The sequence below is a fragment of the Mustelus asterias genome, chromosome 19, assembly GCF_964213995.1.
Source record: "Mustelus asterias chromosome 19, sMusAst1.hap1.1, whole genome shotgun sequence".
In the NCBI taxonomy this organism is placed as follows: Eukaryota; Metazoa; Chordata; class Chondrichthyes; order Carcharhiniformes; family Triakidae; genus Mustelus; species Mustelus asterias.
Window position 1 is genome coordinate 68750693 of NC_135819.1, and position 12753 is coordinate 68763445.

The 12753-nt window shown below is 43.7% G+C and overlaps 1 protein-coding gene across 1 annotated transcript in view; it reads right to left on the bottom strand.

Moving 5' to 3' along the window:
• Positions 1 to 12753, bottom strand: part of lrguk (leucine-rich repeats and guanylate kinase domain containing) — a 158735-nt gene that overhangs the window by 110974 nt on the left and 35008 nt on the right. The window contains exons 10-11 of the mRNA XM_078235820.1: positions 10460 to 10566; positions 2940 to 3059 (exon numbers count right to left, since the gene is read on the bottom strand). Of these exons, the coding sequence (XP_078091946.1) occupies positions 2940 to 3059; positions 10460 to 10566 (227 nt within the window). The remainder of the gene's footprint in view (positions 1 to 2939; positions 3060 to 10459; positions 10567 to 12753) is intronic.

Consider the following 12753-nt stretch of genomic DNA (forward strand, 5'->3'; position numbering starts at 1 on the left):
CCAGTTAGGATTTTAACAGTAGGCTGGTGGCTTTTGGTCTCTTTTACTAGTACCATTTGGGGAGTTGGGAGGGAAGAGAGAAAAAAGAGAAGAGGGGGAGAGAAAGAGGGAGAGAGATAGGGAGAATGAAAGGAAGGAGGGAGGGAATATGAGGATTTGAACATGACAAACTCAGAAGAAGCAGGTAAACAACATAACCTTCAGAAATAAACTTTGCAGAGTATTCAATCGACACAGATCAACTGTCCATGCAATATGAGGTCTTTTTGTTCAGCAAAATGAGATTTTTTTAAATATAGTTGACATGTGTGGGTGTGCCACAAGTGTAATTTTTTCCAGTTGTGTAATTTATCACTTTACATTGACCCAGAACTGACTCAGTTCATGCACCAAAAGAAGTTTACCTTGATAATTTATCATAGTCATTGTCTGAATTCCTCTTATCCACACACTAGGACAGAGAATGTTAAAATAAAAATTAACTTTGAAAAGGAGTGGGGGCAAAAAGGGTCTCTTGCTCTGTGTTACTCTGTCCTTCTCTGCCCTGCTTGAATTCGTTAAAAGGGGATTCCTAATCAGCTAATAAAATTTATAAGCAGAATGCAGCCTTTAAGAGGACAAGAAATTAGTAAGGAGTTCAATGATTCTTAGACCAGCTAACACAAACAGTAGGTGAATCAAAACAAGTAGTTATGATTTTAAAACACATATGCTGATATTTCAAATGTATTTTAATGTATTGTACACTTCAGTCAAGCAGGGTTCCGAAAGGCATGGTGATAAAAGTCAATTGTTTAAAGCCAAAGGTCTGGGAACCAGTTAGTCAGCAAGTCTTATCGGGTGAATTCCTATGAGGGTACGTATCATGCAACATTTATGAATAGATGCATTCACTGCCCAGACACAAGGATAGATATGCCTCTGGACACAGGAACACATGTCTATTCAACTTGGCAGTGAGCCGGTGGAAATGTTCATTTTGACCTTGCAGTTGCGTCTGCCGTTACTAGGCAGCAGGGATGTAGTTAGTGCCAAGAAGGGAGACTATGTCCGGACTTAGTTGGATGAATAAGATATCACTATGCTATTAAGTATCATATGGTTGGCTGAGGTACTTGACAGAGGTTTGTATTGCTGTATGCCTATTAAATGAAATTGATTTTAAGCTCATGAAAGACGGAATTATTGTTTAGAAAAAAGTATAATTGATCTGTATTTGACTCTGTAGTTCAGATCTTTTGGAGCTCTATCCATAGAGCTGTTTAACCCTTTGGAAGTCTCCAGTCAGCTGTATGTTTGTATTGTATTGTTTTATGTTAAATAAATTTTGTTGCGTTTTTGCACAGAGATATTTGCCTTGCGAGTTTTGAATCGTCATAGTTTAAGACACAATTGGCCACCTTCAAATTTCCCCACAACAGTGTCAAAAAGTGCACAAGAACTATTAGCATATTTGGTTATTGGAGCTGTACTTGCTTATAATTGTGAGCTTTAATCGCTATTCTCTAAACCAGCCTCCCATCCATTGACTCTGCTACACTTCCCGCTGCCTCGGCAAAGCAGCTAGCATAATTAAGGACCCCACGCACCCCGGACATTCTCTCTGTCACCTCCTTCCGTTGGGAAAAAGATACAAAAGTCTGAGGTCACGTACCAACTGACTCAAGAACAGTTTCTTCCCTGCTGCCATCAGACTTTCGAATGGACTTACCTTGCATTAAGTTGATCTTTCTCTACACCCTAGCTATGACTGTAACACTACATTCTGCACTCTCACGTTTCCTTCTCGATGAACGGTATGCTTTGTCTGTATAGCGCGCAAGAAACAATACTGTTCATTGTATGTTAATACATGTGACAATAATAAATCAAATCAACTCAAATCAAATCTTTATTTTCTGCAGAGAGGTGATATTCATTTCATATGCAACAAGATTTGTATTTACAATAGACTGTAATGGTATCAATGTAATAATGAAGTAACTTAGATCTTGCCATTATATTTATAGTAGAAATAGAACACTACATATAAATGCATCAAAGATAAAAGTTAACACCGTTCACAAATGGGTTTACTCAGCCCCCCTATGAAATTATTCCTAGCCTGGCTCTAAACCCCATGAGATATCTCCAGAAAAGGGGGTATCTAAATGGGCAGTTTAGATTCTCAATAATCTTCTCCAATCGAAAATAATAGTGTATAACTTAGACCTGCAATTCATACACTAGTTGGTTCACTTTTTATTTGCATGACACATTTTAGCATTGTTTAAGATATCATTATTGCCTACCAACTAAATGAGATGACCAATTTAGCTGCGACTCCATTCACAATTCATACTGGAGTGCAAAAATCCCACGGCACAGAAACAGTCCTTTTGGCCCAACTGTACCATTCACCACACAAGCCTCCATGCAGCACTCTTCACCCAATCTGATCAGCAGAACATTCTATTCTATTTTCCCTCATGTTTATCTAGCTTCCCCCTTAATTCATTGTGCTATGAGCTGGTACCGATCTGGGAGGCAAGTCAGTGTGAGGGTCTGGTCAGATGGTGGGAAGGATTTAGAGCCACGCCTGCAGGTTGGAGGGAGAGAGGCAGGAGAGTCATATGCAGCTGGGGGAGAATGGGGGGATTCCCATGGTTGGGGGGTTGGAGTACTCTGAGGGTTGATTAGTCAGGGTGTGGGAGATCTCCTCCACACTCAATTACATTTTACATTTTCAAATGCTGTTCAGTCTTAATGTGTACCATATTCAGAGCCATTCACCTTCTACCCATTGAGCATTGTAAAGATATTGCTTTGATTAATATAGAACACCAATGAAATGGAAGGATATTGTTCCATTGATAACATTTTTATTTGTTTTTACAAGTCATTTACTTACTATTTCACAAGGTACTGATGAATAACCATCACTATTTGTCTGTACTTACCAGTATCCAAAATAGTCACTGAATTCTTGGCAAAGCATGTGAGCAAGCTCCCGCTTTCCACAAGCCTGGGGTCCCACGAGAACCAGCATGGGATATGGGATATCAAAATTAGGCAAGGTGCTGCAGAGAAAAACAAGTTACAGGTTCTTAAAAAGCTCCTGTCAGAACTTTTGACACAAGTGAAGTAACGGGAATGTGAGAGAACCGAGCATTTAGGAACATTTTAATGTATATAATGTCTTCCAGATGAAAGATTAAATTGAGGCGTCTGTGGTGAGTGTAAAAGGTCCCATGGCATCATTTTGAAGAAAAGCAAAGGAAATTCTCCCTTGTCCTGGACAATATTTATCTTCCAATTAAATAGATTATCTGGTCTTTATCTCCTTGCTATTTGTAGGATCTTGCTGTGTGTAAAATGGTTACGACATTTCCTACATTATACAGTGGCTATTCTTTAAAAGTTCTTAAGTGATGGTAAAGCACTTTGGGACATCCTGAAAGATGCCATATAAATGCTACTTCCTACTTTCTTTTCAGACAAACATAATTAATGGATACTTAAGGGCCTCAATTCTGCCTCCACCACTATTTTCCATGTTAGGGAAGGAAAAGGCACAATGAGCAGCCCAGCAGCCTTCAATGCATGGGCTGCTGGCAGGAAAGGGGTGATTACCACTTTTGGGGGATGCCCTGTGCCCATCAGAGACAATTCCCCCCCCCCCCCCCCCCCCCCCCACCTTCACAAGATCCTATAGCCCCACCATTTGAACCTCCCACCTCGACCTCCAAAACACGACTCACCTCCCCCTCTCGTTGGGATCTGCCAGACAGGCCCTTACAAAATCCCCAAATTTTCCTGAAGTCCAGCATCCACAACACTTCTTCTCCAGAAACTACCTGTATGTAATACCAGCAGTGGCGACTAATCAATCCTGGCACTGTTGGGATTGCCATTCAAATTAACTCTCTAGTTTGGGACTTCCTCTCAGATGGGGGCACAAGTCCCATTCTGAAACAAATAAGGCTGCCCCCAGTGTATCAATGCTTTGAGATGGCAGGGTTTCTAGTCGGCACACTGCCAACAGACTTTTCGGTGGTTATGGGTGTTGGCAGGTAATCCATCCCCTCCCTTAAAGTCCATCCTGCTTCTACAGTACTCTTCCCTGTGCTCAGTGTGATGGATTTAATCAGACAGCTTCAGAATCATTTCAAACCATATTTTCTACTGGAAATTGGATGATTAAGTACTTCAGGAACACTATCCTTTTATTTCTGGAATATAAATCCTGACTGAGTGGATGAAATTTCATTCTCTTGTTCATGGTGGTGAAGTTCCTAAGCTTTGACAATCTCAACTCAGTTTCTAATAGGACAAGGAAACTGATGAGTCCCAAGAGGTGCAGGGAAATAAAAAACTAAGCTATTCGATATCACGTTTAGCCTGGGAAATGCACAGAAACCTTTTAGATGCCAGCTATAGTCAGATTTTGAAAGAAGTATTGATTGATGTAAATAAGTTTTGATTTTTTTTAATGAATGTTTCAGCACAATTCAGACCCCTGTGCTGTCTCATTTATTTTATTGTCTGATACAGCTATTGTCTTGAGTATCTCATAAAGTAAAGACTCTCTGGGAGCAGAGAAATCGGTGAAACATCTATGCTGAGTGTACCAGGCTGACTGGTTTCAAGCAAAGCTAATTTTCTGGGAATTCCCAGATTCAGCTCCAATTACATACTCATGGTAAGCCTCGGTCCATATCAAAATTAGGTAATTTAACGCTACTAGGAAAATTAAAGAGATGCAGTCCCTTAACCGGTAAGCAACTTGTAATGTAAGCTCTGTTTGAAGACGTCACTTGGGGACAGCATTTCTACATTAGTCACTCTTCTATCACTGTCGATCTGAAGCTGCAGGGCGAGCACCCTCTCACCAAGATCAGTAAGCCAAGCATAGGCTGCAGTTACTGAGCTAAACAGCAGGCAAGTCACAGAGCACAGTGTGGAGGAGCATGGCTCCACATGAGGAGCAAGGAAGGACCTGCTGGCCCACCATCAAGGGCTCTTGTACTTGGGCAAATGTTGCAATGCAGTGATATTAGGCAACATTGCCACATTTCTGCTGTTAGTTAATAGGAAAGATGATTAAGTTGCTTGTGAAGCTGATCAATGGATCAGACAACTATTTCATACCACTGTGGACAGCGCATTGGTTTGTTATGGATTAGAAGAATAAGTGTTAGACTGGAAAGTGATGGAGCCAAAAATGTTTTTGTGTGTGTTGGTAAAATTGCTTCCTGTTTGTTGACAATGCCAGTCCTATGGTGCTGTTCACTGTAGGTTTCCTGTAGCAAAATGGCAATGGCTCAGCAATTGGTTGTTGAAACATATGGGGCGATTCTCCCAAAAGTGCTGAAATGGCGGGAAAACTGTTGTAGATCCCGACTGTTTTGTCAGTTCAGCTTATCACCTGAATTTCCCGCACTCTGTACAGTACAGAGGTCCCAGTCGTGAATCTCATTAAAAACCCAGGGGGGCGGGGCCTATTCACATCGGAGTCTGACAGTTCTGGAGCTCTGCGCATGCGCAGTGGTCCCGATCTGTCAACCTCCCGTTTGCTGGCCAGCCCGATCACTGGCCAGCCCAGGACCCCCACAGTGCTGCGCCTCCAGCCCCTCCCACGGCCCGATCGCGGCCCCGACAACAATTCCTGGGCCAGCCCTGACCCCCCCTCATCCCGGAGCGCCCCAATACACAGCCCATCCCCCCCCCCCCCCCCCCCCCCAGGAGTGGCGATCTCCACCCCCCTCATCCCAGCAGACCCCACCGCCCCCGGGTCAGACCCCCCCGGGAGGCAGGCTCCCCCCCACCCCCCCAACCAACCCCCCAGCCCAGACCGATCCTGTGTGCAGAGTGGCAGCGGGAGCCCCACCCCCACCAATCACCCCTAAGCCCGCCCACAGTAGGTCCCGCCCCCTTGGCACTGCCCGATGCCCGGTGGGCAGTGCAAAGGTGCCCCCTGGGCATGGGCACTTTGCCCCTTGGGCAGTGCCAGGGGCACAGGCTGGCACTGCCAAGGTGCCCATGCCCAGGGGGCACCACCCCCCACTGCCCAACTCCCTGGGGGACCCGATTGCCCCCTCCTCTTCATTCCGGCGGGTCTCCCGCTAGTTCCCCGAATGTGGAGAGCTACTCTAAACACTGCCAGAATGAAGTACTCTTGGTGGGGTGGGAGATTCGATCGGGACCTGAAAGGTCCCGATAATGAACTAATAAACATATTTAAAACATCTTTTTAAAAAATTCAAATGATTTACCTGCCTTCCCGCCGGTTTCCAGCGTGGTTTGACCGGCGACTGAGAGATGCGCATGCTTTCCCGGTGCATGAGCAAATCCCTGTTCAAGGCCGGTGACGTGTATCTCCCACTGCGACCCGACAGAAAAGTTGCAGGTTGCGATGGGAGAATCGCGGCCATAATTTCTGATTTGAAGGTTGTTGTTCAACCAGTCCCTAAGGTCATTGCCAGGTCCACGGGCCAGGGTCTACTGATTTGGCTGTTAGCATCATAGCGAATGCAGTCAATCCCATCTGAATATGATCAGCAGCCATCCAACTTTGTGGTTCCTGCTTACCCACGCCCGTCAGAAAATATGTCAGTTTCTCAAAAGCACCGGCTGACAGCGGAATCAATCACACTCACCGTTGCGTTCTGAAGTATTTTGTTGATGGATGAGCCTTAATACTTCTGCCAGGGTAATTCAACATTAGAGCCTGGCTGATATATCAGCATTGCATGTAATTAATTTTGAACTGTCAATCACTACATGTCACACCTGGATTGGAGGTGTGAGGCTCAGCATACATTCAGGAAGGTGGTTTTGGTTCTGAGCAGAAGAGGAACTTGATCACTGAGATGCATTAATGGGCCTTTTGACGAGCTGCAGCCAATTTGGTAAACCTCAGTTTCAACAGAAATTTCAGTCAAAATTGACTCGAGACAGGTTTTCCTTCAGTTTGCAGATCATGCAAGGAATGAAGTGAAGAAAGTTTGGAATAAACAGCAGAGGTAATACCGTGTAGTGGAGTTATACTTCAGGAGAAACTAAGAAGTTATGTAAACCTATAAAAAGCACTTGACTGTGTGACCATCACCAGAGATGTTCTGGCACTCACTACCTACATTGAAAATATCTTCCAAAAGAACCTGAAGACAGACACAGTGCTACTGGATCTCAAAACTCTTGACAAAACATTGTGGCACATTGGCCTGTTCTTAAAACTACCAAGAATGCTTCCAACTTAGATCAGGACAGTTGTTGAAACACTTGTTTCATGTAGTGATTGACAGTTCAAAATTAATTACATTGTTCGCAATAAAGATTCACAGTCCACCTTGGACAGAGGAGAAGTGCATGGAAAATACAGGCCAACTAACTACCACAGGGCTCAGGGCTATCCTCAACCATGTTCAAGGTATATAGAAATGACCTGCCAATAACCATGTCCCACAAGTTCATCTATGCTGATGACATCTGTTGTGCCACCCAAACTCCATTCTTCTGCATTCTTAATCAGATCCCAGATCTCATCCATGTTGATATACAATTCTTTTTGGCAAAGTTGATGGACTGCTGCAGCACATGGCACCTCGTTAAATCCCTCTAAATCCATATCCAGTGTATTCCATTTCCACAATCCCACATCTACATAGATGGCCAGAGACTAAAGCATGATCCGAACCCAGCATACTTGGGAGTGACTCCTGATAGAACTTAGAGCTTCTGGGAACAGCAAAAAAGGTCAAAGTCAGAAGTAATCTCCGAATCAAACTTGCTGGATCGACATGGGTGCTGCTGCCACAACACTCCAGATCTCAGCACATGTCCTAACATATTACAGAGCAGAGGAATACTGTGCCTTTGTCTGGCAAAGGTCATCACACATACACATCGGCTGGAATTCTCTGGCCATTCAACCTGGTGGGATTCTCTGGTCTCACCAGTGATACATGCTCTGCCGTGGGTTTCCAAGCAGCTTGGGTAGCTTCAATGGGAATTCCCATTGACAGCGGCGGGACCAGAGAATGCCATGCCACCTTCTGCCGCGGAGAAAAATGCTGAGGGAGGCCAGAGTATCTCACCCATCTTGACACTGAATGGAATGCAACAATGCACAGCATAAATGGAACTCTCATTTCAACACCCTTGTTCAGTTTCCTGAGCTTGCAAATATCACTCTACCACACATCTGCCGACTGTCAAAAACCCACAAGCTGGTTGAAACCATTCATGCTGCGCCCCACTTACCACACCATAGTGACCTGTTCAACCCACTTGCTGCCTGCCTTACAACTCCAAACCCCACCTGGGGCATCCTGTCTGAGCAAGATCTACTAGCAGACATCCTTTGGATCAAGGAATGGGAAACACAGGAAATTACTAACAAGTTCCTTATGACAAACCCCATCTGTTGAATGGCAGGCTTTGAACTACCACGGCGAGAATTGTCCCTGCTAAATAGGTTCAGGATAGTCCAGGGCCCCAGTGCAGCCAACCTCCACTGCTGGGACCTCAGTACAAACTCTTTACGCACTAGTGGAAAGACAAATTCTGCACATTACCGAGGAGTGTCCCCTCTACAGACTAAGCGGTGCACCAATCACCTTAAACTCAGCAAATGAGAAGGCTATCACTTGCCTTCAGGGATTTGCATTTTCTAAATAAATAGTAAATAACTTGAGAAATGGTTCAGGACCAAGTAAATCTAGAATTAAGAGCCATAAAGCACTTGGGCAATATATAACAGTTGACAGATCAGTCAGAGGTTAAAAATGCATTTTTACTGTGCATTTGAGGCACTGATAATTGTGTGCAGCTGGGAGAAACAGCTATTTTGCAAAGAAAACTAAACTACTCATCCCTGAATGGGAATTTTTGAAGAATAAAAAGCAATGGAATTAAGAAAGAAGAAATCTGTTGTTCTCTTCGCATAGCTTTAGACAGTAGTTAAGGTGGTTTGGACAAAGCACTAAAAGCCCTGTTCCATAGATATGCCTTTCCTGCAGTGGATGATCTCTCTCTCTCGAGAGAGAGAGAGAGAGAGAGAGAGAGAAATGCTTAGAATCAAGAATAGATAGGAGAAAATAGCTGTTGACTACTTGCACTCAAATTATATGTATCACTCAAAAATCAGTATTTTTAATACCTCCATGTATAGAAAACTCTCTTGCTCAGACAGCAAACATGTGAAATATGTTACAGAATGGTCAGTTCAAAATTTCAAACTGAGTTTAAAGTATATTTTTCAGTAAAAGTATTAAAGGTTACAGAACCAAGATAGAGTTCAGAAACAAATCAACCATGATCTAACTGAACAATGAAACAGTCTGAGGGCAAGGGGTTAGCTGAATGGCCTCCTCCAGTTGCTATGTTCCTATTAATGCTGCACATCACTCAATCAGAGTGATACAAATGTTGGGAATAGTCAAACAAATTTTATCTATTAATAAAAAAGCCCTGACCCGCCCTCGCAACCACCTCCCCCCCCCCCCCCCCCCCCCCCCCCGCCAGCTTCTACTCTAAGAGTGCAAATGAAAGAGGGCATATTCCCTTTTTTTGAATATAATTTACATGCATCTGCCCAGTCCTCCCACTGCACTCCAAGTGGACTTAAGGCAGAGGTGTACCAGGAAATCGGCAGAAACTCGGGGCCTTGACTTTAATTTGGCAATAATGAACGGGAATATATGTCCTCTTCAGTTCTTAGCCCTTAGCCAACATCGTCAAAGAAAAAACCGATTATCTGATCAATCCGCATTGTGAGATCTTGCTGTGTGATAACTGACAGACACTTTCCTCATATTTAAACAGAGACTACGCTTGAAAAAGAACTTCACCAACTGAAAAGCACTTAGGATGTCCCAATAGCATGAAAGCAAGATATTAGTGCATGTTTTTCTTTTTCTTTCTGAAATAGCCGGACTCTGGCACTTAATAAATGGCTAATCACAAGATATATACGGATAAAGAAAGTCGACAGCGATCTAAATTAATCTTTCCAAAAACAACCTAAAGTTTCCTGTTCCTTAAATGATTCTCCAATAAATTAAAATATACAACCTTGAAAAGATGTCAGCCACAGCATAGATGGAATGTATAATGTTGGAAAATACATCTTTTGTACTGAGAAACTTGGAGAAGGTATTGAAAACGTTATAGTCGACATTTGTTGTCAGGAAGTACACAAGATCCTCAACAGTGCTGCACTAGGCAAATCAGACTTGGAATGTTTCAAAAGCCACCTGACCCTGCCTTATTACATTTATTGCAAAATGTAATAATCCAAACTGCTTCATAAAAACAAAATGGAGCACCAACTGAAAGTGGAGGATGTATTTCAATGAGCAAAAGCATTAAAAGTTTAGACTACTTCAAGTTCCAGTCCTCAGGCTTAATATTTTGCAATGTTTAAGCACCCTCTACAGGTGAAGAACACATTTTCAGTCAAGGACATGGTACACACCTGTCATAGATCCTCTGGCACTGCTGAAAACTGTACATAATGTGGGTCATGTGATCGCTGGCAGCTACCACTTGAGGCGGAGGATTATATTTATTGATTGCGTGAACCTAGGAGAACAAGAGCTAATGTAAATACATTTTTCATAATCCATTATATTGCTGTGCCACTACAAGAGTCAGAATTATTCTTCTTTGCTTATGTATAAAATATTAGTACAATTCTGCCCCAGTAAGGCAAGGCTGTTCAGTCTACCTTTGGTGTAAAAAAACATTAAGAAAACAGAATAAAAAGATGCTGTGTGAAATCCGGGTCTAAAGTTTCCAAAAGCCTGTTGGTCATAGAGCCATAGGGGATGAGTTTACCAAATTAATTTTAAGTCCAGGACGGGCGGAAAAACTGGAGAGTTTCAGATCCTTTTTTTGGGCGAGTTCAAATCTGCTATCTTATCCACTCAGTGTATGAGAAAACAGCAGAAACAATTCCTTGCCTGCAGGGGGAAGGGCAGGGCTTAAGTAGCCCAAATGCAGGCTGAGAGCAGTAGGGTGCATCATTGCGCATGTGCAGGTCTCTAGCAGCAGACCTGTCACTCAGCCTCTGTTACTCTCAGACTGCCTCCATGGCCTCCACAAAGCATAACAGCATATGCCTCACAAGCATAGCAGCCTCCCCCCCCAGCTACTGCAAGGGCCCATGGCCAATCACGACCCTCCACCCACCCGATCGATCCCCCCATTTCTCCCCCTCGCGATCGGCCATCCGCGCCCCGCAATCGGCTGCCCGACCTCCCCCATGATCATCCATCCAAACCACCATCGCCCCCGTGGCCAGCCCCGATCATTCTCCTCCCTCTGCATACCAACCCCAATGCAGAGCGACAGCAGTTCCTCCCTCCTTCCTCATACCAATCCCAATGCATATTGGCAGTGGGTCCCCCCTCCCTCTCCATACTGATCGCCAATGCAGAGTGCACAGCACCCCACCCCTGCCCCCCAACGACCAGCTGCCCTGGTCTGACCCCACCCCGAGTAGGTCCCACCCCTCAGGCCCCACCCCCTTGGCACTGCCCACCGGGCACTGGGCAGTGCCAGGCAAATGTCTTATACAAATTCAACATGGCCTCCACTTATGGTTCAGGTCAGAAACTCCGAAGTGTTCTATGGAGCCTGCCTGGGTCATAAGTTTTGCATCTTGAATTTGGCTAGGATAAGCATGATATGTTTCACTTCAGGTATGATTCAAATTACTCACTAGGAAGCTTTTATCAAACAAAGTTTAATTAAGAATATAGTTAACAAGTATAGTAAGAAAATTAGCAAAAACCTTTATCAATTACAAACAAGAAACAAAACAACCACCATAATGTATAACCCTTAACAAATATATCTAATGAGTTCTAATCAAACCAATCCCATAGACAAAAGACTCTTTTCACAGGTTTAACACAGCAAAGACTAATGCTCACGTGATACTGGACATGAGACCTTTAGATGAAGTCTGCAGTTCTCTGGATAGATAGACTCAGAACAGTTTGAAATCAGAATAGCTTCCCAAAACACCAGGGACTCTAGGCAAGCCACCAACTGCCAATTTCTTCCTTCAGAAAGGCAAGACCTTGCTTTTAGCTAACCCGCAGAATTTCCAAAACCAGGGAGAAATAGAGATTTATTTTCAGCTTGATGCCCCTTAAACTAAAACTCAAACCTGCAGCTCCAAACTTAAAATGAAAAAACAGCTCCTATCACCTGACCTGCCAGCCAGTTTTTCTCCTAATAATGAAGAGCCATAAACGTCCCAGTAAAAATAAACAAACCCTCATTAAGCAGCAATAAAAATGCGCTCACAGACAGCCCTGCAACAATGAGAAAAACAAACTGAAAAAGTTTGCTTACAACTTTGCTTGTAGAGTACATTTAAAGGTACACTAATGTTACACCTCCTTATTCTTGTACTCAATGTACCCAGGACCTGATGGGATATACCCCAGAATACTGAGAGAGGTGAGGGAGGAAATTGCTGGGGCCTTGAGAGAAATCTTTGTATCCTCACTGGATACAGGGGAGGTCCCAGAGGATTGGAGAATAGCCAATATTGTTCCTTTGTTTAAGAAGGGTAGCAAAAATAATCCAGGTAATTACAGTCCAGTGAGCCTTATGTTAATGGTAGGGAAATTATTGGAGAGGATTCTTTGAGGCAGGATTTACTCCCACTTGGAAATAACTGGATTAGCGAGAGGCAACATGGTTTTGTGAAGGGGAGGTCGTGTCTCACTAACTTGATCAAGTTTTTTGAGGAAG